General features: G+C 42.4%; 1 protein-coding gene and 4 long non-coding RNA genes across 7 annotated transcripts in view; all 5 read right to left on the bottom strand.

Moving 5' to 3' along the window:
* Positions 1–12607, bottom strand: part of LOC135497360 (short transient receptor potential channel 7-like) — an 81692-nt gene extending 69085 nt beyond the window's left edge. The window contains exon 1 of the mRNA XM_064787195.1: positions 12358–12607. Coding sequence (XP_064643265.1) covers positions 12358–12383 — 26 coding nt within the window. The 5' untranslated portion in view covers positions 12384–12607. The remainder of the gene's footprint in view (positions 1–12357) is intronic.
* Positions 12608–14520: 1913 nt separating this feature from the next.
* LOC135497353 (uncharacterized) lies at positions 14521–18060 on the bottom strand. The gene is made up of 2 exons (XR_010448815.1): positions 17873–18060; positions 14521–15536 (listed from the first exon to the last, which is right to left on the bottom strand). It is a non-coding gene; the product is annotated as an uncharacterized LOC135497353 (long non-coding RNA).
* A 674-nt stretch (positions 18061–18734) lies between these two features.
* On the bottom strand, positions 18735–21073 carry LOC135497346 (uncharacterized). 2 transcript variants are annotated; one of them, XR_010448813.1, is made up of 4 exons: positions 20915–21073; positions 20564–20639; positions 19807–19869; positions 18735–18932 (listed from the first exon to the last, which is right to left on the bottom strand). It is a non-coding gene; the product is annotated as an uncharacterized LOC135497346 (long non-coding RNA). The 2 variants fall into 2 exon arrangements; XR_010448814.1 differs by lacking the exon at positions 19807–19869.
* A 1207-nt stretch (positions 21074–22280) lies between these two features.
* Positions 22281–24087, bottom strand: LOC135497342 (uncharacterized). The gene is made up of 3 exons (XR_010448812.1): positions 23909–24087; positions 23095–23261; positions 22281–22378 (listed from the first exon to the last, which is right to left on the bottom strand). It is a non-coding gene; the product is annotated as an uncharacterized LOC135497342 (long non-coding RNA).
* Positions 24088–25453: 1366 nt separating this feature from the next.
* LOC135483477 (uncharacterized) lies at positions 25454–27791 on the bottom strand. Of its 2 annotated transcripts, XR_010446329.1 has the most exons (4): positions 27633–27791; positions 27283–27358; positions 26523–26587; positions 25454–25654 (listed from the first exon to the last, which is right to left on the bottom strand). It is a non-coding gene; the product is annotated as an uncharacterized LOC135483477 (long non-coding RNA). The 2 variants fall into 2 exon arrangements; XR_010446330.1 differs by lacking the exon at positions 26523–26587.
* Positions 27792–27990: the final 199 nt, after the last annotated feature.

The raw sequence follows: 27990 nt of genomic DNA, 5'->3' as shown, positions 1-27990 counted from the left end.
ATCATTTGATCGTCAACCTTGAGGTGTAATGAAGTACAAATCCAATTACTATTAAAGTAATAGAAGGCTTTGACACTACTTGATGAAGAAACCGCTCACTTTATATATAAATTTAACTTGAAACATTCGGAAAAACAACATCAGTTAATGAGTACCCGACGTTCCGAAGGGAGAGCATGGACACGAATGAGGTTGTCCGAATTATCGTTTTAGCCTATTGAATGATGATTATTAAATAGGATAATCATGGTCCTGGCCATTCAGAGTGGCTGTCAAGGTTCTGCACATGTAGACAGAAAGATCAACACTCGGTCTGTCATCATCTCGTTTTTCTCATAAACAGCAAGTCCGAGGGTAAAAACATGATTGATCCCATGGGTACAGAATGTATCATCATTTCACTAGTATGATGATAATGGGGATGTGACTTCTAAATCTCTAAATCCAATGCTGTTTCATCGCTGAAAGCACTCCACAATAGCACATTATAGAGCTGAGGTTGCCGTAAAATGACTTAATCCATGAGTTCAATGGGTATTGACTGGCCGTTCACTTCAAGTTCCTTTGCATAGAGCGACGGAAATCGAAAATTTGTGCTTCTGCAAAAACGACTCATAATGTCATCTGAGATAAAATGGATCCAATTAACTGAATTGTGATGACATTTGGGAAACTTTTACTTTGACTTGACTATCTTATTACGCGAGTGTCATCATCTCTGTCTTCCCTATTATATTACCAATCCTCTCTGCTTCTTGTTCATGCTGACACAGCTCGAAGACCATCCTGGCATACCTGTGTGCCGGATGCTCAATTCAAAAGAACCGTGCTGCTAAGACATTAACCTAGTGGGGAATGAAGAGCGTGCTTTCACAAATATGCCATAATTTGTCGTTTAGTTTGATTTGCATTCTAATGAATGTAATGTGGCTTCAAAGCTTTGAGTCGATGCAAATGACTTTGACACTTCACTTCGTAAATTATGCGTGGCACTTGGGGGTTTCAACACCCAGGGGAGAAGGCTCTTTCCGTCAATAAACCTACTCGTTTTCGCCAGAAATTCATTTCATAGTCATACCAAGATTAGGAAATAAAACGCTTCAGAAGCTTGTGTGCTCTTTTAACATCGCCACACAAAAATCTACAGTGTTCACGGTTTGACCAATCGAAGATCGCGTCATTGTTTATAACTCATCAACACAAAGAACGAAGCGGCACATGACGCTACGCCCGCAGCGTTCTATTGTATTCACGCATTGTGTAGGCTTCAATTGTGTGCCGTATTTCAATTGAGTCGAGTCCCGCCCCGACAGGCGTGTGTGTTATTACTATTGCGTGTGTCCAATTGGGCAGTGTCGTTGTCTGAATGAACCAGACGTGTATGTAGAGCCAACGTTCAGGTGTGTTTTGTGTATGCTCTGCCTTCACGAAGCTGGGGATTCCAGATTTGGGCTGTGAGCAGGATTTGAACCTGGGTTCTTGCGGCCGGATAAGTAAACCAGTTGGTTTCTGCCCCAGTATCGTTCGTATCTTGTTGTCACAGGATGAGAATGGACGAATTCGTGTTGCTGGCATACTTGGAACGCGCCCTCTGGTTTCATTTTCTTTGTCCGCCATATGCTTGTATGTAATTATCATTGTGTACCCCCAATCGGGCTGTGTTGTTGACAGAATAAAGCAGATATGTATGTACATAACCAAAACGTTGTTTTCTCTGTGCTGAGCTCTCGAAGCTAGTGATTCCAAACACTGCACCCTCTGTATAATCACTGATCACGTTGAACGGCATCAAACGATCATATGCCTAACGTGTGTTTTTTGATTATACAGAAACCGTCTTTAAATCGGCGAAACTATAAAGAGTACTCTATAATCAAGCAGCTCTACTCAATGTTTTCAAATAGGCCAACAAAGAGGCCGAGCTCTTCTCTTGTACTATTCTGCTCGTTATTTTCCTCGTTGCTGAAACCACTTTTTAGTTTCATCGTTTGACATAAATGACAGAAGCATCGAGTGAAGCTCTCCAGCAGAATGATAAAACAGCTGGGGGTAACTATAGAATGACCTTAAAGTTATTCTGCCTTGCTATAGCCTTCAGTCGATGTTTTTGTCAACACGCCAATATCTACTCTACGAATTGCCATCCTCAAGAAGCAAATAAGTATTTCCCCGAAATATTGACGTTGAATGTATTTGCCATTGTGTTATATCGCTCTATACTTTCGTCTTTCGAGTGAAGACATAATGGCGAGTGACATCGAGTGGGGCTCTGGCAGAATGGTACTGTCGCGGGAGGTGATTGCAGTCGTCAGCGGGAGATGAAGTGTCACGCTGAAGGCAAGTCAACCACTTCCTCTAGTTATTGGCAGCGGTAAGTAGGCGGGAAATCGAAGGTAAAAGCCATTGATTTCCGAGCTTTGGAGTGCTAGAGCAGTTGATGAGAGATGGAAAGATAGTAATCATCAAATTTGTGGATATTACAGCGATCATTATTCCTGTAATATTTCCCTAGTTGCATTGCGACCGCCTTCGCCGTTTTCAACGGTTATAAGATGTTTATTAAAATGCGAGTTGAGTTCAGAAGGAGCAAAAGCTCATGGTTGATTGTATCTTTTGTCGCCAGTGTCTTAATAAAAATATTTTTTTAATTCTTTCGGATTTGATGGGCAAATAACCTTGTATGGTGCTGAAGAGAAGCTTCGGAAAGGTCTGGCAAATCCAGCACTTTCGGAAACGAGTATCACCCGATTCTAACTTCAGGGCGTGTATCGGAAAAGGGAAATATCTTGACAATATCGTATCTAATTGAAGCTAGGGTAAATTAGCCAGTTCCACTCTCTGTTGGCCAAATTGTCAAGACCATGTCGGAATAACAATAAAGAAACACTGCTTTCGGCATATGGTCGATTCGATTTCCTTAGCCACGTATTTGCATTAGAATGGACGGAGTGGATCTCTATTTGGCATGCAAGGATTTGTGGTTGTTTGAGGCGAGGCAATTGTAGAATGGACTACTGAGAATAAGTTTATGAATATTTTGCTTCAAGTGTTTTATTTATGCGTGGCTTGAGACGTTACTGTCGAATTTATGTACTGAACACTCCTGTCACTTTCAGGATGTATTCAGCGGAGAGTTCAACGACGAACGGATACGGACAGATTGCAGGAAATAATTTAGACCGTTTATGAATTGACAAATCAGGACAATTTGTAAAACCTTATTCTCGAACTATTCGTTTGGTAGCCGATTCCGCAATCACGTTTTTGTGTGAGTTTTAATGAACAATCATATTTTTATGTGATAAAGCGTGACAAAGTAACACTAACAATGATCGCGTTTTTTCCTGAATGGCTAAAACATATTTCTACACGAAATGTCAGCAAAAGCTCTTGTGTCCTGATATATGTAGCAAACTTGATCAAATTCCCACAAATGAAGATTAAATGTTTACATAGCTAACCAATTAGACCACCTTGAATTCTTAATTTTAACAAGATTACACATCAAGAACGCTTCTGTAATTAGTGGATATGGAATTAATGGGAAAATAATGGAAGCGAGCTGTTCGTCCTCTTTCGAGGTACATGTATTATATTCTATAGGATATTCTAATCAAAAATGTAATGTTACTCTAGAATGTTTTTCTTTTTGGTTAAGCTGTGATGTACAACCGTAGTATCGCATTGCACTTCGCGCACTGAGACACAGCGGATATAACAGAATGTCGTGCATCACTCTACATGCTCAAGCACACCGAATATTTCTCATAACTTCTTATAACTGTAAATTATAGTGAAATGGTGGCCACAGTGGACTATCTCTAAAATAACATGAAATGAATGAAATATCCTCACATATCTGGTTTCGATTCCTGCACATATTTTCTAGAATAACAGGCTCGCGTGATACTTTTGTTATCAGACGTAATTTCAACGCCCTTGTGTGACCTCTAGTCCTTACCAGTGAATCAGTATTCCGATACCTGGGCTTCGTAGAAGCAATAACGCTTGTGTTACCCCACTTGGTTTTGTCTCTTTCATGGGCTGATACAGTACATGTAACCGTTCTCCATACCGGTCAGGCAGGGATGGGAGTTGTTGCCAGAATGAGCTAGTTCACGATTGCTGAAACTCTCCAAAGGTCTGTGATTTCAGTTGATATAGCTGTATCTGTTACAAGATGTACATGTATACCACAGGTATGGGTTTTGACTGTAAAGTGTCGGTAACACACTTACGTTTCGCCTGCAGTGCCAAAATCGTGCAAGAGCCGAATTGTAACTTGAACATTTGTCGCGATACGCAGGCTTTCAAATGACGGATAATATCTTACCTGTTAAGACCTTCAGTCTTGTCTGTCATTAATCCTAACTGCTCCTTATCACAGCCACAACGGCCCTTATAAATTGCCAGTCGTCTTACTAGGAGTGCGGGTAACTGGGAATGCAACTAGGCCTAGAACTGATGAACGTCTCTTGCAGCAAAATGAAAATGTTTGTTTTTCAATTAAATGGACAAGGGTCTGAGTGTTCGTTTGTATCGTGTTACTCTGTAAGGCCAGCTGCAGCGCTTACCAGTGTATTGTTCGACAATACTGCGCGGCTCTTCTTCTTGACACTATCGGCTGGGCGCCGGGAATAATTTCCTGCCGGCGGCCAGGATGGATCCGGACAGTATGATACAGATCCAAGGCTAATAAAGAGAGGGCAAAGCAATTGTCATTTGTTGATCAATCTTTGACTAGGTTAGGGAACAAGCATTGAAGTCTCCTGGGGCCAGGTGGTTTCCGCGAACACTTTATGGTACTGATTGAACATTTCTTAGGGTATCTGTCAGAGTTTTGTCAATCCCGAGGGCTCAATGGTATCATGGCAAACTACTATGATTGAACATTTCTTTGCTTGGTAAGCATTTGCAGTAACAGAAAGCTATCTGGGAGTGGACTGGAGTGGATCGTTTATATGAATGTTTATCATACAAGCACATGACACATTTTTTACACTGAATTGAATTCAGCTGTGTCAATAACCACAGAAGATGAAAAAAGAATAATCATCACTCATCAGCTCTACCAACCCAATGCACAATTTTTATAGTGAATGTATAAACTTTGACAATTGGTATACACCTTGTGGTCTAACGTTGTAATCGTAATCGTTTCATTGCGAACGCCTACGAAACTTGACTACGACTTCACCTCTGACATATTGTCTCAATGGCAGTGACCAGCTGTCCATGCTTTTCACCTTTGTGCACAATGACCACTTGTCCTGAATGATAATGCAACCTGCTGGAATGTTGATCAATCAATTTGACGAGGTGACTAACCTGGATAGCCAAGTTGGCCAAGGCGATAGGTCACGTTGGCCAAGGCGATATGTCACGTTGGCCAAGGCGATAGGTTACGTTGGCCAAGGCGATAGGTTACGTTGGCCAAGGCGATAGGTTACGTTGGCCAAGGCGATAGGTCACGTTGGCCAAGGCGATAGGTCACGTTGGCCAAGGCGATAGGTCACGTTGGCCAAGGCGATAGGTCACGTTGGCCAAGGCGATAGGTCACGTTGGCCAAGGCGATAGGTCACGTTGGCCAAGGCGATAGGTCACGTTGGCCAAGGCGATAGGTCACGTTGGCCAAGGCGATATGTCACGTTGGCCAAGGCGATAGGCCAAGTTGGCCAAGGCGAAAGGTCACGTTGGCCAAGGCGATAGGTCACGTTGGCCAAGGCGATAGGTCACGTTGGCCAAGGCGATAGGTCACGTTCGCCAAGGCGATAGGTCACGTTCGCCAAGGCGATAGGTAATGAAGTTTCACCATACCTAAAACATTTGCTTTAAAATGTGTTCAAGGACGCAATGTTAAAACGTGCCGCACCTCCATACCAAACAGGTGTGACCTATCATGCCAGAAATCGATGCCATCCATGATTGAAACACACATTTCATGGTTTAGGTGGTGGATTATTGGAAAATCAATCGGGTCAATATCACACAAATGGCGGGAGCTAGACCGGGTTTTTGATGTTACGTGATCGGTAGAGGACCGTTTCGCGTTCTCAATCCCGGAATTGACGCAGTTCCGCTCTCCATCTTGGAGACAAGTAGTATCTCGGGTAATCAATGAGGTCGATAACAAATCAGAATAGCGGATAAAAGCCGGGGTATTAGATTTATTATATCATTTGTGAAGTGATCCGAATCAAATTCACTGACTACAGGTGGGCCATATCATACACTGGCAGCCACACTTTCGATTTACTTGTTGAAAAGACTCCGAAAGATGGTTTGATTGCACGTTTTTGATGCCATGTTTGATGCAGACATTAAGCGTCAGAACCTCTCAGACACAACAGAAATTATCACTTGGGTAATCACTTAACCTGTGAATGATAAGCATATAGAACACAAATCAATAAAAATTTGAACGCGACTTAACCTTTGGGTCGATATGACGGCTTCAACAAACGAATAATGTATCATAAGTGGTCGATTTAATGCAATCTCGGCTATAAGGGAGGCGAGGTTTGTGTACAACATCGGAGCATCGATACTCAGGATATTTAATAGGATGACTGCAAAGTTGCTTTCCTGAGAAAGGCATTTGGTAAAGTAGTCAAAACAAACAGACTGAGATGAAAGTTTAAGATGGTGTTCAACCAATGATATATGAGAAGCAATTAGTCGCTTCGAATCCGGTGTAAATCGCTCATACCATATTTGTGTATTAAAAACACGTCACGATTCCCCTCGAAAAATCAATTACTGCAGAACACAGTAAATATTAGTTGCTCGGTTTGTCCTCTTTGCGCTTGCATTAGACAACACTGCATGTTCATCCAGAGGCTCCCAGCTCATCACAGTTTTATCTCAGGAAACCACATTTCATGAATAATAATGAATTCATTGACAAGGAGCTGCATTCCAGGTAGTTAAAACCATTTTTATTTTATGCATGTGAGTTGGTCAGTGTTTTTCAAGACAGAAACCAGTTTAGCCTTGTGGGTCGATGGATTTTATTTCATCATTATCAGATAAAAACATAGTTGTGTCTTTTTTTCTGTATCCAGTGGAGTTTGCATTAATTCAAGAAAATAGCTCTGAGCGTTCAATTCCTTATGTAAACGAAGCTGTCAGTCGAACTGATTGAAGTCAAATGCACCAAAAAGTATAAGCTATAGTGATAGTGATTTGCATCTAAAAGATGATTGAAGACAATTCTACAAGAAATCGAACAAAGGTTGTCATTTTCGGCATTGCATATCGAGCTGCCTTAGTAATGAGTGCGGATATCCACACTGGGAATCTCTTCGCCCGCATTAACAGAATGAATACAAATCGAGTAGTTAAACATGTAAAATGATTGGCAAATACTGCACAGAACGCAAGCTTAATCGTCTGAAGCGGAGTCGCTCCCAATGGCAACATTTACAACGAAGAGAGTACACAAAACTCGCAATAAAAGACGTTACATCCGTCATTTGAAAAATGTCAATAGATGATTTCTTTGCGTGTTCAGTTAAAACATGACAAGACGAAGGACCTCTGTTCGCTGTGGCGACATGATGTAAAGATGCGAGGTTCTTTGGAAGCGTTCTTTGCTTGAATTGAGTGGAAAATGATAGTTGGAGTTATCGATGCATTTTGTTTGAAAGCACTTCTGTCGTTGAGGTGGAAAGACTCAGCCAGTCTCAGCTTTAGATTAGGGTTAGCGCATGGGAAGATGTTGCACCATTTGTTATACGAGTTAATATCGATATAAAGCAGTATTAATGGCACTGATCGTGATACGACCTTGAAGTGATGCTATAGTCACGAAATAAAGTCATATCGTACATCAAGGTTACGACGAAGGTTAATGCTGATTGAAGAACATGTCACTGCAAACCATTCTTCAGTATATCATTCAATCGAAATCGGAAAGAGGATATGTACAATGTACGTATCATAACAGTAAAGACATAGACGATGTTGATATGACTGGGACTTTGTCGAAATAAATGGCAGCTAGACATAGAGATGAAAAACTGAGTGGTACTCTTAGTTTACCTGACGATGTCTCTTTACCGAGTGAATCTCACACAGCTCGCCAGCTATGATTGCATGTGCGCTGCTTGTTGGATGCCAACAACCACGGTGCGCACGGCTAATTTGGATTTGGGTTATTATTTCTTTAGCAGAGGCATCCTTCGGTCTAGCTCGTGGGTGTTAAGGTGGTATGATGTTTTGGGCGAGTTCGATAATTGACAGCATCGGGCATTTAACAGAAAGCAAAACATAGCATGTCTGAAGAATGCTTCCCAAACTAAGGACCAAGGTAGCATGATTTTCATGCCAGGTCGAAGAGCCAAATAACGTTCTTAAGACTACATGTATTAGTTAAGTCTCATCCAGTTTCGTGTACATGCGCATGTACATTCGTTATATGATCCTTGTCAGATTCTTAGTTCAGATCTTAACAAAGAATGTACATGCACATACACACAAAACTTCATAACTCTCTGGATTATCTACCTAGGATTCGTCAAATGAAATGTACTGAAAGGACTGAAGTGATTGGCCGCCAATATTTACTTGGTTGATTGTTACATAAGCGTCTGACGTATTGAAGAGTAGATTATTCTAGATTCGTTGTATCATAGATTTAAAAGAAGTAAAACTGTCAGCTGAGAGTACCTTTCATCTGCTACCATATGAAGCAGTTAATGTCACCCAGCCCCAGACTGCAAATTACTGCACACGCTCTAAGACATAGGATGTTCATGTTATCTACAAAATATCACCCTATGACGGCTAACCTAGCGACATGATGCTTGATGTAGACCCAACATGTCATGCTCGTCATTGTTTACTCTACGATCATAACATCAGCTGTAAAGGGGGACATGACATCTCACGGAAGCATACATGACAGTGTCATAAATGGATTGCTTCCAGCACAGTGATGCTCATATATCATTGGGGGAATTTACTTGAAGAGAAATATCATGAGGGCTGGAATTAAACATTTGGACGTATTTACCTTATAATGACAATAATTATCACAATTTTAAAATAAAAATACTATATGTACATGAATGAATAGATACAAAGAAAATGAAGAAATGTAGTGGATTCACGGGGAGTCGAACCCGTGACCACCAGAACGAAAGTCGAGCATTCTAACCGTTCAGCCACCAAGGCTTTCATGTTAGGGTGGCTATTTTCTTCGCGTCTGATAGCCAAGGTTTGGCGATCTGAACCATGTGTGCAATAGAGTGAATTCTTATTTCCCACAAGGTTCAGATACTGGCAGAGATAATATGCTTGAATCGCTACTTTGGAGACTGGGCACTGGTATCACAATAGTGCACACGGCAGTCGGTTCGACATCCGATTCGGACGAGACGTTGACCATTCTAACCGTTGAATCACCAAGGTTTTAGGTTAGCGCTTCTGCTGGACTTTCTTCAAGTTAATAACATAAAGGAATAAAGCTTTTTTATACATGTTTGTTTGTTTGTTTGTTTTTATTTGATCTTCCCTTTCCAAAATATCAGATGTTTTGTTAACTGCAGCAATTGCCTTTTCTCTGTCTTTCCACTACCTTTACCTCCTGGCGGTAATGCATACATCTTCGATCCTCACACGATATCCAATTCCGAAATACGTCTGATGGTGATTTCTCTTTCATGGTCAAAGGAAACAGGTGTAGTTGTCACCGAGCGTTGGAGTCTTAGACTATGTTAGAATCGTTGATTCGTATTATAGTTTTCCGCTTAGTTTGAAGGGAGAACGCCCTAAACTAAGATAGAACAAGACTTTTGATCTTGTAGAGGTCACTCTATAGTTTGGGAATATTCACAACTGTAACAAATAATGCTAGATTTATAAAGTATTTGACGTTGATTTCGAGATCAGTGAAGGGAATTTCCCGACCTGATAAACTGTGCAGTATAAACAATTTTCAAACATACCTTTTCTCATGAAAACGATGAGAAAAAGTAAAAATTGTCGATCATCTATGGGAACAAGATGATCCCACGGTGGTTCAATAACATGCTCATCACTATTTAACAGGTGTATATTCACAAAGCACGAATGGGAAACTGTTTCACGAAATCAAACGATCGAACAGCGTGGAGTTATTTTCTTCAAACAAAAATTAGCAGCACTGCAACAGTCAATATCAACTGCGTTAATGAAAGCATGTTTATTTTACATCACCCCCGATGGAGTTTTGGGGATGTTTTACCTCCTGAGCGCAATATTTCTTATACATGTACGATATAAATGATACGGACTTCGTTCGCCTGGACGCCTGGTGTCAAAGTGTTGATTGGACCACCATAAAATACTCATCACTACATAGTATCAAACCACAGAAAGCCACTACACCACATAGATATAAAATCGTTGGATGGTTATCCGCAAATAGAGATATTAGAACGAAAGCGACACTCTAACACGTCTAATTACAGGCAACATGACCAGTGATCGTTGGATTGATTCTCAATGTATGTATATGTACACTGCGGTGCATTGGGACAGCGTTTTCATTCATGGCGAGGTTCAATGGAACGAAACTCTGTGTTTGTGGATTGATTCTCCCTGTCTGCCCGCTGTGGCGTATTACTCTCGACAGAAAGATGATATAATATGATTCACCCAGTCATGTCACTTGCAAGTAAACACATTGTTTGTGCGTCTACAGATCGATGTCATTCGACAGCGAGTAAATCTGCTTGCATCCGACTTGTGGTTCTCTGAAATATAGTGTGTAACAAGACAGTGTTCATTATTTGCTTGAGCTGCGCAAAAGCAATAACCTGTAAAACTATACACCCACAACCGTGTTTCGTCGATATCTGACTGTTATTGCCAAGTACATTGTAGTATCAATGATAAAAGAAAGGGCATGTTAATCTGCGAGACGCAGCAATGATTGTTATTGATATACAGCGCTGGTCAATAAAACACCTGTTACCAGTCAATAAGAGTTGACGTTTTGTGTTTGGCAGTGGGAGAACCAACTGGGGAAGAATTCATATTGTGCACACTCTTAGAAATAAAGGTTGGGAATGGCACTGGCTGTCGAGCCTCGAGCCCACGACCTCTCGATCACAAGTTCGACGCTCTTCTACTGAGCCACCGCGCTTCCCTGCAGTACGGAATCAAGCGATCAATAACTGATGTATGACAAAACTCGGAGGTAAAACATCAGCATCACCGAACAGACCATCATACACTTAATCGGACATTCCGCGCCTCATTTAACACGTCAGGCAATGAACCAGTTCTGAAATCAAATTAAAAATCGACTTGGAATTCCTTGACTGCTCTCGTCCAGCCGTGGGTTGTCTCAGGTCTGAACAGGTCTGATTGGAAGAAAGGTTAAAATATGGCCTGGTTTCATCGTCACTTTTTGGGCTACGTCAAAGCCTATCGAAAGACAGGGGATGTAGTGTAAGAGAAGTGATTGCCTTTAAGGGAGGCGTGTGTACGATTCGAAGAGTGATTCGATACAAACCAGGGAAGCACTAAGTTTTCCAACAGGGGTGGCACTCCATGAACTCCAGGAAGTTTTCCGAGAAACATTGGAAGGCGTGTACATGATCTTGCTCATGATGTCTGAATTTTATAATCCCCAAATCCTGCTGTCATTGAATGACCACAGTAATATAGTGCAAGGTGATTCAACATGGTCGCGCCATCGTTCTTGGTGACCGCAACCATTTCTTTCAAACTCAATCGAAAGTAGTTCAGTCATCTCGAGGCAAATATTGGCACATCAACCAACTGCTTCGGTATAATTCTACCAACTTGAATCATTACATGTTGATGAAATCTATAAGGCAAACCTTTAAGACCCTCAGACAGCAGTATGGCTTCGGCAGCAGCCGGCGAGCTCGACAGATTGCATGCGTCGCAAGCGCCATTTCACATATGACAATCAATCATTCAATTCTCAATTCAAACACTCATACAGAGCCAAAAACAACTGTCCACTAATATTGTCATCCCCTTGGTAAAAAGGCTCTTTTAAATTCTATTAGATATAGTAGTCATATCTGAGAGATGATTGCAGAGGACAGCCCGTTATTCAAAACAACTCATTCACGTTTTGGCGTTGATACTGGCGTTGAAGATCACTGGTGGAAATGCATGTGTACATATAACATCACGGTATCGTGAACGCCAAGTTAGCGACTACTAAATCTTATTTTCAACGCCCAACCCCTGGGAGTCTGACAGTCTGTGCTAGTTCAGTTTGATGAAAGAGATGTGATCTTACAAGATGTAAAAAGTTTTGCTTACAATAATGTGCAATGACAGTATCGAAGTGCATACAAACTAGCAGAAGAATGATAAAGAATTACTCACGAGTCCATACGCCGGTACGTTGACATGGTGTTACCTTCCCCTTATGTATCCAGCAGAAATCTTGAGGCGATGACCGAGGAAAAAAAGCACCAATCCCGTGGCAAATCGTCAAGTCGAAATCCCAATTAAGTTGCCATGTCTTTCAAATCATTGAATCATCGTTGATGAAATATTGAAGGTAAGTTCCACAAGAATCACCGTCAATTACCAATGTAAATTCCGTAATACGCGGTTCTGGACTCTAGATGGCCGTTTCTTGGGTTGTCTCGGTTTCGACCGCTCGATAGTAACTATGCAGCCAGCTGCCGCGTACACACGCGCTCCGCGTTGGCCAATCAGATAACGGTTTCATTCAAGAGCAATTGCTGCGGTCCAAGTGTAGCGACTTCTTCTGGACCGCTTTGATGTTGTCTCTGTGATTAGGGGATGTATTACAATATCACTGCAGTTTGGCAAAGAACCAAATGGGGTGTACGAGAGGGGCTGGATGCTAGGCAATTCCTTGGTACATATTGTTGTTTAGTTGTAACAATGTAAGGATAATGAATGTGGGCGCGCAATTGTCTTGACCCGCATGCCTCCCGTCCTGGTGTGGGGTCACTTTCAAGTGTTTGCCACAGGATGAATAATCGTCATCGGTTAGGGATGTAACAGTTTAAGAGACCGATCACGCTGACCTAACTCATTTTCTACACTGTCAGACGGAGCGGGGTTTCAGTGTTATCTGGTATTATTTGTGTCCCTGATGATGTAAATAGCCTGGACGGTGTCGAGCATCCACTAGGCTACCGGGAGTCGTGTGCACAAAATTATTGTAAACCTTGAGGAAAGTTCTCAAATAGTATCAGAAATTTAGCAATTTAAAGAAATTCCCTCCCCCTCCCCTCTACCTCACGAGAACGTTTCAAAAACTCTACAATATTTTAGTTGTACCTTGTCCTTTGCGTAGGACCAATACCACCTTAGGATGAATGGAAACACGAATTTATTCATAAGACTTCGTGTTCGAAATCACCTTTGAAAAATATCACGGAATCTCTTCGTTCAACTTGGGAAAGATAAGGGTGATTTGTTGTTTGTTCCACACAATAGAGACAATGATGAGTGCATCTACATGCATATACGTAGAGACTTATTGAAGTCAATGGAATTAAGTAGGAGAAGGCGGCGTAAATTGGAACCGGAGAAGCGTCTGGTAAGCGCATGCGCAACGGGATACAAAATCTGGAAATCTTTGCTTTAGTTTCTGCCGACCAAGGCGGTTATTCGAACTCCTCATGAAAGGAGCTTTTTTTCGTCGACTATTTTTGCCTTGGCCAATTATTCTCTCCATGTCCCCTTGGCGAATTTGGGTCACAAATCAGCCATGATCCGCCTCTGCCAAAGTAATCAGGATACTACACGCTCGATTAGCACGACCAAATCCGGTAAATTTAATGGCCACTGGATTTTTGCCTCCTCCTAATGAGGGAGAGCAGGAAGCATGCTTCAGATGGCGACTGGATGGGCGAGTGAATGGTCCGGTAGCACTAGAGATCTGTTGTCGTAGACATCGTATCGATAAATACGTTGATAAATAGGGCGAGAGGGAAGAACATGATTGAACAGACAACACTAGAAGCACATTTCAGCGGGCATGGCTCATGAGGAATTCGCTTGAACGTCCTCCCTTGTATTTCCTCGTGTTGTTGCAGATGGCGCGGTCGTGGGACATGCGGATTATAATCTTTTTATCATCGTCGGGTTAAAGGCCGGTTCTTGATTTGCAAATGCAAGCCATGGCCGTAATTCTAACGCCATTTGGTTCAACATGAATGGACAATGAAAATGGCCGTTCTCCGCCATTGTGTTCAACAAGAATGGACAGTGAAAATGGCCGTTCTCCGCCATTGTGTTCAACAAGAATGGACAATAAAAATGGTCGTTCTCCGCCATTGTGTTCAACAAGAATGGACGATGAAAATGGCCGTTCTCCGCCATTGTGTTCAACATGAATAGACAATGAACATGGCCGTTCTACCACGCCATTGTGTTCAACATGAATAGACAATGGGTTGGCGACACCAAGTTGATTATCCGACTGCCATGGCCTCATGCCTCCGCATGGACTTTGTTTCGATTTCGCAGCTGGGTTAGTACGGTGAAACTAGAGTAGGCCAGGTCTGTGGATCACTGAAACAACAATTATTTATTTTCTTTATAAGAAATTTGGATCTGCGACCAAGCCCTCTTGTTGTGGCTGTCCCTAAATGACGACAATCATAGCCTGTATATCCGTTAAAAGCGGTTTGACACAGTATTACCAAATTAGAGTTAGGCCTACAACTAAAACATATTCATATTATTACTGTTGGGTATTTTACAATTGAGTAACATTGTCAGCAGATCCTTAACACTATCCGTATCACTTTAGAAAGGTATCGTCCAGTACATTTTGTGATTTCGCGATTTTTTTCACTATATACTAGTGTTTAGCTCTCGGTCTTTACATAAAAGTAATCACAGCCGAGGTACCCTGCAAGTGTGTGATGGCGTTCGCTGTATGTATTTGACCAATTGTTCCAAATGATAAAAGCATTATTTGAATTCACCATCACTACTACTGAGCATTAATTCAGTCGTTAAATCATGAATGATATAATTAAGCTAAAATAAAGAGTTCTCGGTGATCTGCGTAGTAATTCAAGCGGAAAGTTACAACCATTTAGTTTACTGTTCACTTTCCCACAGTTTCTTGACGACTGGCGAAACATCATCTGCGTACTCATTCTTCTGACTCTCAGGCAGATAATAAAAGCCTTGAACCTTCCCCCTACAAGCCTTAGCACCGCATGCGCAGTTAAATCCTTCCGCCATCTTGTATTCGAAAGTATGATAGTCAAAGGTGATGTCTTCGCCTTTCTTAATATCACGCACAGCCACTAATCTCCATGGTTTAGAAGAGAAGAGGATCTTCGCTGTCGGCTCGCACGAGTGATTGGTATAACGGAGAGGAATCAACGGGTCCGTATGCTCATCATCGCTTGTTTGCATTGTGTAGCGGGTTCGGTCCGACCTGATCGGTCCGGCGACACTGCATATGAAAACCCCCTTGGGAATATCCGCAACGGCGACATGATGAAAGCCATCGTCGCACTTCTTGCTGTCCGTGAATTCAGTTTTCATCACACCAAACGGAGCTGGAAAAGCAACAGAATGTATAGAAACATTAACCAAGTGTAGCGTGCTGACACTATCTTGAAAACAATAAGATTCTTATGCAGATGATAAAACCCTTGAAAAAATAGTCTTGAATGCGGAATATGTATGCCAAGATTTTTTTTATTCTTCTTTGAGATAACGAAAACCATCTATACGGGGTGCATATCTGTGTTGGACAAATAAGGTCGAACGCACAAACACTTTTTTCTAAAGGGTCAACTGCGAAAGGTTAAATGCCGTCGACTTTGGAGTGATAAAGGAAAGGATGACCCAGCCGATCAAAGTCGTAACTGTCTGCGCCAATTTGAATGTCGCCGTGCCTCGTGTCAATGACCGAATATTCCTATACTGGAATTACGCCGTCCATCGCAAACGAATTGAATACTCTCGATTTAATCTATTACACCCAATTGAATATACAAGTACTTGTACATGCATGTGGTAACGCCAATTGATTAAATATCACCGCTTTGTAAGTGCTAATTCTTTTCACCTGGGGCATAATCACGTTGAAGTAATAAGTTATGAATACAATGAAAAACCTGCATCAGTATTACAATCAAGGCCGGTGTAACATCTGTGGTTGTTTCCCATGTGTCAGTGTTTCCAAACAATAGGCAGCTAGAGAGACCACGACTTTTCAATAGGGGGGATACACAGAAAAACTTGTCAATCTATTTTTGAGCGTTCCCAAACAATGAGGGGAAACACTCAAAAACAGAAACACTCAAAAACATTACACCGGGTCTATTTGGCAAGCCACTCGCCGAACAGGCATCTTTGTTTGTCCTGTTTGGAGAGTCGCTTGCCAAACAGCACTAAAAAGCCACCCTGTTCGGCCAGCCGGGCTTGCCAAACAGGTAAAAAATCTACCCTGTTTGGCGAGCTGGAGACTTTACAACACATTAGCCAATCGGAGGGCTCTCCATTCACGACAAGAAAAAGTCGCTGTTTGGTAAGAAGGGCTTGCCAAATAGTCACTTCCTATAAATCAAACGGGGTGGAATTTACCAAGGTGTTTTAGCTGTCGTTTAAGTGTTGCACGTACAAATGTGGTAATCCAAGTGATTATACTGCGTGCGGACAAGAAGCGTGTTTGCCAACAAAAGATAACTTAATCGCCCGTGAGGGCATGTTTATATCTGCGACAAGGCCAAAACATTTCTCATAGGCATACTTTGATCATTTCCGAGGCCGTCAGTGCCTATAATGGACAGAATAGTTGAGCTTGCACAGGGAGAGGCAGCTGCAGAAGAGCAGTTGCCCAACCCTCGTGCAGAGAGTATTTACGAGGAACGGCTGGACTCGGTGACGAAATTTAGCGACACGAAATTCATAAAACGGTTTAGGATCCCGAAAGAAACTTTCCACTGGCTGCTTGGCGTGATAGAAAATTACCTGATGCCAGCAACAGACAAGAATCATGCGCTAACTCTAGCCCGGCAATTATCAATCTTTTTGTCTCGTGCTATTTCCTTGGCCTTGGTTTTCATCCGTCGCCAAAATTCTCTTGAGATCTTTTGGGTCACTCTCAGGTCTCTCGGGGAAATTTGCAGCCATTTTGTTGGAAATGTCAACCCATACCAGCTGTTTATTCTTGATCAAGGTTGCATCAACCGCTTACTTTCAATGACCTTCTCCCGCAATCGTATCGCTTCCATGAGGCCCATCTTCTGCTCCGCAGCGAAATTTTCAGCCCTCTCCGTTTTTACCATGCTGGCAGCGTGTGAGTACTTGAATCAAGACCTACTTTTATATGCGGCGAGTTACGTATTTCCATTGCGCGGTTGAACGAACAATGGTTCGACACGCATTTATTGACCGATTAAACCAGCCTTGTCCGCGTGCGGATAAAACATCGATCATCGTGTCTTCAGAATAGCTGTTCAGACTATCGTTTATCCGTCCGTGGACAACACTGTTTTATCCTCCGTGTATCAGATAATCGGTCTTTAATTGCACGCACGTTAAAATGCCTTGGTGAATTCCACCCATGGTCTTTCCAAGCAATAAGACCTTTACGGAGGGAAACGAAGTAATCATGACGTATGCAAGAATATTCAAATGAGGATCTGGCGAATCATTGAATGGATAATCAGAATCAAGTTTTCTCTTGTCGAATGCTCGACTCGCCACATGAAGTTTTCAAACTGCTGGTTCAAGAAAGTAGTGAATGAGGAATGGGGCGTTACATTAGCTGAGGAAACTTGATTATGGGTCGGCCAAATTTAGGAAGTTACCAGAAAACGTTCATTTTATGAATTTAGATCCCTCGGCGAGATGAGCTCCCCTCGGGGTGCGGATGCAGACCTACCTTCGTTCGCAACTGACATTTTCGTGGTGGATATCGACGCTTCTAACCCTCTGCACTTGTAGCGACCGCGTAAATGCTTGATTTAGCTTGGTAGGTCAGTTTTAAAGTCTACGCCTCACTTGTGGAATGATAAGACTGGACTTCAGTCTTATCATATTCATTCTACTGATTTGACCAATTCGTCGATAATTGAGTGACCCGTAATATGACGTGCCCTGTTGTGGGAACCAACCAGGGAATGACCGAGAACTTACCTACTCTTGTGTATTCAAAGCAGGACTTTAACTGACCGAGCAGGCTGCCCTGCAAAGTGCCGAGGAAAGTATCTGCATCAGAGGATATATTCAATGTCAGCCTGGAGATTGTCATACCTGACGATAGTCGCGACCTCCGATAGATGCGCGGGCATGCAGGGGAGGTCGGGGTTCTCTCGCCGTTTGATCAACAGGAGAGCACGTCACTGCTTAGGTCTACATGATGCTGTCACTTTCCATCCTCTCGTCATGTCATGACATGGTGACTTAGTAAATTACAGGTGGCGTATGTGAAACGTATATCAAACGTGAATTGAATGTAAATCCAGCCTCATTATACGGCTCACCGAGGCTCAGACTCCCACTTCCTAAAATCCTGATCATGAACAGCGCTGGGTTAGCCCATGCTGGGTTGGCCCATGCTGAGTGCAAGTAAAGAGGGAAAAATTGCCTCTATACATTTCTGTAAGACATTTCAGAGTTGAGATTCACCGACCTTATGAATCTACAGGCATTCGAGGGCATTCCATTTAGTTGGATTCTGATAGTAATTGCAACATGTTTTCGATTCAGGTTAAGCACAACGAATAATGAACACTAAACAATCCTTTCAATTTAATGGTCTTTATTGGTATGTTGTAATCAAATACATAAACATGTACATGCAAGTACACACACGCATAAGTGCATTCAATTGTGATCAAGCATGTACATGAACTGTGTAAGCCCGTCATAGAGTATTGGGAGTCCAGGAGGCGCGTGTCCTCAGCTTGCTGTGGGAATTTTCTCTACCCGATACTAATGACCTGAAAGATAGAAGCAGAGACTCTACATGTCCCAAGCGACAGATGTAAAATACACTACTCGTATCAGATTTCATATTGTACGATCGCATTGCCTCCTTAGCCATAAATACCTGAACAAATCAAGGTGCGTATGATACGCTAGCAAATAATGTGGCATAGAGTCACTTGGTATTCGGGTCACTTCATTGAGTATAGATGACATATCCTGCTTATTTTCATTCTTCTTCTTTTGTGTTCGACATCAAATGCACAGTCAAATTCAGTCTGGGGAATAAAGAGAAGCGTTGAAGCGTGTTCCAGCTTCTTCCCTCAGAGTTTGGCAATTACCAGCTATGCCGGACTTATTGGCCCTTCCGTCACTAGTGCAACATCCCGCCCCAAAATCCTCAATGAAGCACAGTAAATGCATTGCAAATGCACTGTGATGCATAGGCAAAGGGCGCTGTAGACATTGGGTGATATGAATAAAGACTAGCAAATGCTTTTATCTCAGTAAAACTTCATGCACATATACACTAGGTCTTTCTGTACAAAATTGAAGTAAAAGCATTTGCTAGTCTTTATTCATATCACCCAATGTGCCCATAGCCGAGGTTTAGCTTTGGGGTATATGAAATATGGTCTTTGGAAAAAAATATCGGTTTTGGAAAAGTTCCTTGACGTCCATGTGGGGTTTGAAAGTTTAGCGAGGACCCAAGTCGAAATCTTTAAATTGTTTAACCAAATAAGCTTATGACCCGCTAGAAGTCTCCAACCACATAATCCTTAAGTCTCCTCCTTTTCACAGGACGCACAACGCCGGTAGATCGGCATGCTCTGACCTTGACTTTAAAAATTACCTTGCCAGGATTCAGCGTAGCATGAAATTACTCACTATTTCATCATTGGTCTTTAAAATACAACTAGCGGGGGGTAATTCCATTCAAATTTAATTTTCCTGTGGAAAAAAAGACGAAGTGACTTTAACAACTGGACAAAACAAGAAATTGCGTTTTTCGACAGGGCCGCCCGCTTACGCGGGACTAAACCGATCTATCGATTCGGATCGTTCTAGATTGTTCTGCCGTGTAAACGCGCACGAAGTGATCTGGTTTGATCTGGTCTGGTCTGGTTTGGTTGGGTTGGGTCTAATATCGCGTAAACAACCTTAGTATTTGCACTACTTTTCAACCTTCTCCACGAATGATGATAGCTTAGAGTGATACTAGCCAGCGGACATAGCCGTGCGTCGGATAGGGTTCAAACGGGATTTACACATTGCGCTGTGTATGTCACACCAGATATAAAACAATTTTTCTACATCTCTGGTTGGGATTAACCTCATATCAACCGTTTTTTAAACGGAAGAGAATGACAACACGTTGGCGTAACGTGACGGGAATAACGATGTTTTATACGTGACAAGACGGTAACGAGAAACGTCCGTGGAGGCTTTGACGGGAAGCATGCAGGAACGTGACGGACGCGAGGCGGGAAGCCGATGGAACACCTCCATAAAGTTTCGGTTTATGTACATTTACATGTATCTCCGGTCATTCCGATTTACCAAAAGTATTATCGTATTTTGAATCTCCCGTCTTGAAATGTGTTGGATGATTTTTCAGAATAAACATGTGAAAAAAGTGACTTACGGTTCGGGCACATTGGTATCTGATGGTTTCTTCCAATTCCCAATGACGGGGTCACTACTTCTTGCTTGCACGTTGGCTGCATATGAGATTAGACAAGGGAATTGTATACAATTCTCTGCGCGGCGATACTTCCAAATGGTTGAACATGTAAATGACATTTTGGTATGGAATAAGCCCTCATAAATTTTCGAAAACAGCGAAAAACTTCATATATCTCGAATACAGCTCAAAGCTGTAATGAACGAAAATGATAATCGTCGGGAGGACTTCTGTCCTCTGACGGTGGAGGGATCAGGAGGAGTGATGGTGTCCAAAATAACACTAAGGATTTGAAATCATACGTGTACATACATCCATCGTCGATAAATACCGGCCCGGCATGAACCATCCAGAGACTGGCGCAAGTCGCCAACAGCACGATGACAAGGGTACTCTTCATCTTCGTCGGTGATTGGTAGATACTAGACAGACACTGGACAACTTTGTAGCAGCAACTGATGAAATCTTTTGCCTGAAACTTCCATATATCGGCCCAAATATCGACTTATTGATGGGCGGTCATTCAACGGTATTTGCACTAAAGGTGCAGCACTCCCCCAATACCGGTATTTGTTGAAATCCTCCGTCGAGTTAACAGAGAGTGCATTTTGTACTGTGTAAAGCTAAGAATATTCTTAATAGCGGGCGACATAGGATTTACGATGTCACTTTTCACCCTTGCATCTTTTGTCGCTCCAGTGCGTAACTACGCAGCACGGCGAAAATACAAAAACAACGCTGATGCGACGGGCCTGTACATGTACATGTAGATCGCCGTCTTTATTATGACGCAGGGTGACTGCGGATTAGCAAGCCGAATACACTTTTGGTTAAACAAACATCCAAGTGTAACTATTATTACCAGAAATGTAATCAAGGATGGGTTTACATAGAATTATTTTGGGTTTACATAGAGTAGAGTTAAAATGATTATTACATGTAATGTGTAAATATTATTTTAACAAACAAGTCATTTCTGAAGAGCAGGCCACACGTATGATTTACAATGCCACTTTTTCCCCAGGTCCTGTTATGACATGTTTTCAGCCTAAGTCAATTAACGACTATGTTCGTGACAGGTAACACGTGACTATCCTCACACGTGACAACGTGAATCCTGTGTAAACCCGCCCTTAAGTGTAAACTCCGGGGAACAGATGCTATTCAAATGGATGTCCCAATCATAATCGCCGGAGCTCCTGGCAGGAATTGTCCTGCGTAGTCAATTCCGTGTAAGTATGCATGATATGCAATTCTTACAGTGGATAGCTAGAGTACCCCAGGGGTGTTTTATAAGCGAACGAACTGATCACATTGGGGGTAGGTCTAACGATTGTATGACCAGCTGATGATAGTAACGATATGTTTTAAAGGCTTTCTGAGATCTACCGCAGAGCAGCAGTGATAGGAACAGGTTCGTTCAGTTCATCTCAATCAGCTGACCAGGTGTGGACCTTAACAATGGAGACACACGCAGTGTGGAAAACACTTGTAAAGAGCGGGGAATGGCGTCAGATGGGCATAGGACGCGACTCCAACTGCTTCCAAGTCATCCACAGACACAGAGGTCTATCAGATGGTCTATGTCTTGTTCCTTTATACCACCAACCAGTGGCGATCATCATATCAAAAAGAAAAACAACACAAACTCGGTTGAATTAGGGTTTAATCGTGTGACTGTTCAGGTACAGGGAAATCAAGACTCTCCTTTTTTGGATAAGTGGTTTTATTCCACTTGCTCGCTCCTCGCTTTTTACGATTGGCACGTGTCCGTCGCTAAAAAAACAAACAAAACGAGAATGATGAGAGGCAAGAAACAAACAAGAGAACATATACGTCCACTGTAGGGAGTTCATGGGTCGGTGGGTTAGACGTAGGGGCTGTTTATTCACTGTGATGTGACGCTCTTCCCAAAGGTTTTTTTCATCGTGTTTTTTTCTAATCTATCACTACCTTCAAAGTTTGATATGATCGGCGGATGAGGAACTGCGGGGAGAGGGGGTTAATGTGATGTAGAATACCGGGTCCCTACTGCTCCTGACGGCGCTGTAAAAACTAGCACGAATGGTAAAGTTGACAGGTGGTTTGAAAGAGCGATGTCCTTGTGTGATGAGCGTGTTTACGACACGCCGATTTGGTCACCATCCGTAGGTACAGCTGTTGTCTGATAACTAGATACCGCATTTAGCATAACCTGATAACTGTCTCTTATAGTGTTTCTCATATCGTTCCGGCCAAAGGTAATTTGCTGAAGCTCGGCAATGTGACTAGATCACATTTACCAAAAGATAGTGGCGTGGCACAACTTAAAGTAAATCTTCTTAAGGTAGGCCTAATCAACGGTCCTTCACGGCGTCAACAAAACCTGGTCAACTATGACACCGGCTGCCCAGGGCTGTGTAACATTACTATTTGTGATCACACGGTTACAGATTAGTGACAAGAGGTCTGCCAAGTACCTTTGGCCAGATCTGTCTGAAAAAACACTTCACCTTTTAGTTCTTCCATTTACAGTTCCCCTCGAGCTCATCCTGGCAATCGCTCTCGCAGTCGCACTCTCCGTCACAAATAAACGACTTCGACAGACACAACACGGTTTGACCAAATACTTTACATTGCATTTTTCCAGCGAGATCGACTTCCCCGGTTAAACATGGATCTAAAAGTAGGAGAGAATGAGAAAGGAGTGTAAATCAGGGACTTCATCTGAATAAAGGGTAGTTGGTAGGTTATTGTCTCCTGTTTTCCCCCTGATCCCCTAAGGCACTAACGACAGCGATTGCTCTCACCAGCACGCTACACATCAAACCTGAACAACAACAGTCTGGAAATTGTCCGACGGCAAATAAGGGAATAAACCTGAGCACTCTCAGAAATAAAGTTTCTTGAGCATTTGAAAGATTTAAAGGTTTTTCAGCCAACACGAAACGCATCCCGGCCGGAGAGGTTTTTGGAAAAATGGAAAAGGTCAAAAGGTTTTTTGAGATTTTCAAATGAACCTCCGAAGGCTTTTCATTTCACGGAAAACCTCTTTGCAAGTTTGGGTCGGCTGAATAACATGTCAGGCTTCATCTTGTTACTGTTCACGTTTCACTTGTCACAAGTCAGCTCTGTGACTGAGGTTTGAAGAGACGACGTGAGGTTGAAAGGTGACATCGTGAATCGTATGTAGCCCGCTCTTTGGAAATTGTTTGTTCTCATGAGCAGTGACACGTTATGTGAAAACGTGAACTTCTATATAATCGCCGCCTTTATAGTGTTTTCAAAAGCTCAAAAAGCTTCATTTCTAAGAGTGGGGAAACATACCTGCATCCGTAAACTCAACCGATTGGCACGTGTCCGTCGCTAAAAAAACAAACAAAACGAGAATGATGAGAGGCAAGAAACAAACAAGAGAACATATACGTCCACTGTAGGGAGTTCATGGGTCGGTGGGTTAGACGTAGGGGCTGTTTATTCACTGTGATGTGACGCTCTTCCCAAAGGTTTTTTTCATCGTGTTTTTTTCTAATCTATCACTACCTTCAAAGTATGATATGATCGGCGGATAAGGAACTGCGGGGAGAGGGGGTTAATGTGATGTAGAATACTACACTGTTTTATCCTTCGTGTATCAGATAATCGGTCTTTAATTGCACGCACGTTAAAATGCCTTGGTGAATTCCACCCATGGTCTTTCCAAGCAATAAGACCTTTACGGAGGGAAACGAAGTAATCATGACGTATGCAAGAATATTCAAATGAGGATCTGGCGAATCATTGAATGGATAATCAGAATCAAGTTTTCTCTTGTCGAATGCTCGACTCGCCACATGAAGTTTTCAAACTGCTGGTTCAAGAAAGTAGTGAATGAGGAATGGGGAGTTACGTTAGCTGAGGAAACTTGATTATGTGTCGGCCAAATTTAGGAAGTTGCCAGAAAACGTTCATTTTATGAATTTAGATCCCTCGGCGAGATGAGCTCCCCTCGGGGTGCGGATGCAGACCTACTTTCGTTCGCAACTGACATTTTCGTGGTGGATATCGACGCTTCTAACCCTCTGCACTTGTAGCGACCGCGTAAATGCTTGATTTAGCTTGGTAGGTCAGTTTTAAAGTCTACGCCTCACTTGTGGAATGATAAGAATGGACTTCAGTCTTATCATATTCATTCTACTGATTTGACCAATTCGTCGATAATTGAGTGACCCGTAATATGACGTGCCCTGTTGTGGGAACCAACCAGAGAATGACCGAGAACTTACCTACTCTTGTGTATTCAAAGCAGGACTTTAACTGACCGAGCAGGCTGCCCTGCAAAGTGCCGAGGAAAGTATCTGCATCAGAGGATATATTCAATGTCAGCCTGGAGATTGTCATACCTGACGATAGTCGCGACCTCCGATAGATGCGCGGGCATGCAGCGGAGGTCGGGGTTCTCTCGCCGTTTGATCAACAGGAGAGCACGTCACTGCTTAGGTCTACATGATGCTGTCACTTTCCATCCTCTCGTCATGTCATGACATGGTGACTTAGTAAATTACAGGTGGCGTATGTGAAACGTATATCAAACGTGAATTGAATGTAAATCCAGCCTCATTATACGGCTCACCGAGGCTCAGACTCCCACTTCCTAAAATCCTGATCATGAACAGCGCTGGGTTAGCCCATGCTGGGTTGGCCCATGCTGAGTGCAAGTAAAGAGGGAAAAATTGCCTCTATACATTTCTGTAAGACATTTCAGAGTTGAGATTCACCGACCTTATGAATCTACAGGCATTCGAGGGCATTCCATTTAGTTGGATTCTGATAGTAATTGCAACATGTTTTCGATTCAGGTTAAGCACGACGAATAATGAACACTAAACAATCCTTTCAATTTAATGGTCTTTATTGGTATGTTGTAATCAAATACATAAACATGAACATGCAAGTACACACACGCATAAGTGCATTCAATTGTGTACAAGCATGTACATGTATACTGTGTAAGCCCGTCATAGAGTATTGGGAGTCCAGGAGGCGCGTGTCCTCAGCTTGCTGTGGGAATTTTCTCTACCCGATACTAATGACCTGAAAGATAGAAGCAGAGACTCTACATGTCCCAAGCGACAGATGTAAAATACACTACTCGTATCAGATTTCATATTGTACGATCGCATTGCCTCCTTAGCCATAAATACCTGAACAAATCAAGGTGCGTATGATACGCTAGCAAATAATGTGGCATAGAGTCACTTGGTATTCGGGTCACTTCATTAAGTATAGATGACATATCCTGCTTATTTTCATTCTTTTTCTTTTGTGTTCGACATCAAATGCACAGTCAAATTCAGTCGGGAATAAAGAGAAGCGTTGAAGCGTGTTCCAGCTTCTTCCCTCAGAGTTTGGCAATTACCAGCTATGCCGGACTTATTGGCCCTTCCGTCACTAGTGCAACATCCCGCCCCAAAATCCTCAATGAAGCACAGTAAATGCATTGCAAATGCACTGTGATGCATAGGCAAAGGGCGCTGTAGACATTGAGTGATATGAATAAAGACTAGCAAATGCTTTTATCTAAAACTTCATGTACATATACACCATATACACTGTACAAAATTGAAGTAAAAGCATTTGCTAGTCTTTATTCATATCACCCAATGTGCCCATAGCCGAGGTTTAGCTTTGGGGTATATGAAATATGGTCTTTGGAAAAAAATATCGGTTTTGGAAAAGTTCCTTGACGTCCATGTGGGGTTTGAAAGTTTAGCGAGGACCCAAGTCGAAATCTTTAAAATTGTTTAACCAAATAAGCTTATGACCCGCTAGAAGTCTCCAACCACATAATCCTTAAGTCTCCTCCTTTTCACAGGACGCACAACGCCGGTAGATCGGCATGCTCTGACCTTGACTTTAAAAATTACCTTGCCAGGATTCAGCGTAACATGAAATTACTCACTATTTCATCAAGGTCTTGAAAATACACCTCGTCGGGGGTAATTCCTACCAAATATTATAGTTTTCCTGTGGAAAAAAAGACGAAGTGACTTTAACAACTGGACAAAACAAGAAATTGCGTTTTTCGACAGGGCCGCCCGCTTACGCGGGACTAAACCGATCTATCGATTCGGATCGTTCTAGATTGTTCTGCCGTGTAAACGCGCACGAAGGTGATCTGGTTTGATCTGGTCTGGTTTGGTTGGGTTGGGTTGGGTCTAATATCGCGTAAACAACCTTAGTATTTGCACTACTTTTCAACCTTCTCCACGAATGATGATAGCTTAGAGTGATACTAGCCAGCGGACATAGCCGTGCGTCGGATAGGGTTCAAACGGGATTTACACATTGCGCTGTGTATGTCACACCAGATATAAAACAATTTTTCTACATCCCTGGTTGGGATTAACCTCATATCAACCGTTTTTTAAACGGAAGAGAATGACAACACGTTGGCGTAACGTGACGGGAATAACGATGTTTTATACGTGACAAGACGGTAACGAGAAACGTCCGTGGAGGCTTTGACGGGAAGCATGCAGGAACGTGACGGACGCGAGGCGGGAAGCCGATGGAACACCTCCATAAAGTTTCGGTTTATGGACATTTACATGTATCTCCGGTCATTCCGATTTACCAAAAGTATTATCGTATTTTGAATCTCCCGTCTTGAAATGTGTTGGATGATTTTTCAGAATAAACATGTGAAAAAAGTGACTTACGGTTCGGGCACATTGGTATCTGATGGTTTCTTCCAATTCCCAATGACGGGGTCACTACTTCTTGCTTGCACGTTGGCTGCATATGAGATTAGACAAGGGAATTGTATACAATTCTCTGCGCGGCGATACTTCCAAATGGTTGAACATGTAAATGACATTTTGGTATGGAATAAGCCCTCATAAATTTTCGAAAACAGCGAAAACTTCATATATCTCGAATACAGCTCAAAGCTGTAATGAACGAAAATGATAATGGTCGGGAGGACCTCTGTCCTCTGACGGTGGAGGGATCAGGAGGAGTGATGGTGTCCAAAATAACACTAAGGATTTGAAATCATACGTGTACATACATCCATCGTCGATAAATACCGGCCCGGCATGAACCATCCAGAGACTGGCGCAAGTCGCCAACAGCACGATGACAAGGGTACTCTTCATCTTCGTCGGTGATTGGTAGATACTAGACAGACACTGGACAACTTTGTAGCAGCAACTGATGAAATCTTTTGCCTGAAACTTCCATATATCGGCCCAAATATCGACTTATTGATGGGCGGTCATTCAACGGTATTTGCACTAAAGGTGCAGCACTCCCCCAATACCGGTATTTGTTGAAATCCTCCGTCGAGTTAACAGAGAGTGCATTTTGTACTGTGTAAAGCTAAGAATATTCTTAATAGCGGGCGACATAGGATTTACGATGTAAAT

The sequence above is a fragment of the Lineus longissimus genome, chromosome 1, assembly GCF_910592395.1.
Source record: "Lineus longissimus chromosome 1, tnLinLong1.2, whole genome shotgun sequence".
Taxonomy (NCBI): Eukaryota; Metazoa; Nemertea; class Pilidiophora; order Heteronemertea; family Lineidae; genus Lineus; species Lineus longissimus.
Note: the sequence above shows the minus strand (reverse complement) of the source record. Positions and strands in the feature narration are given on the sequence as shown.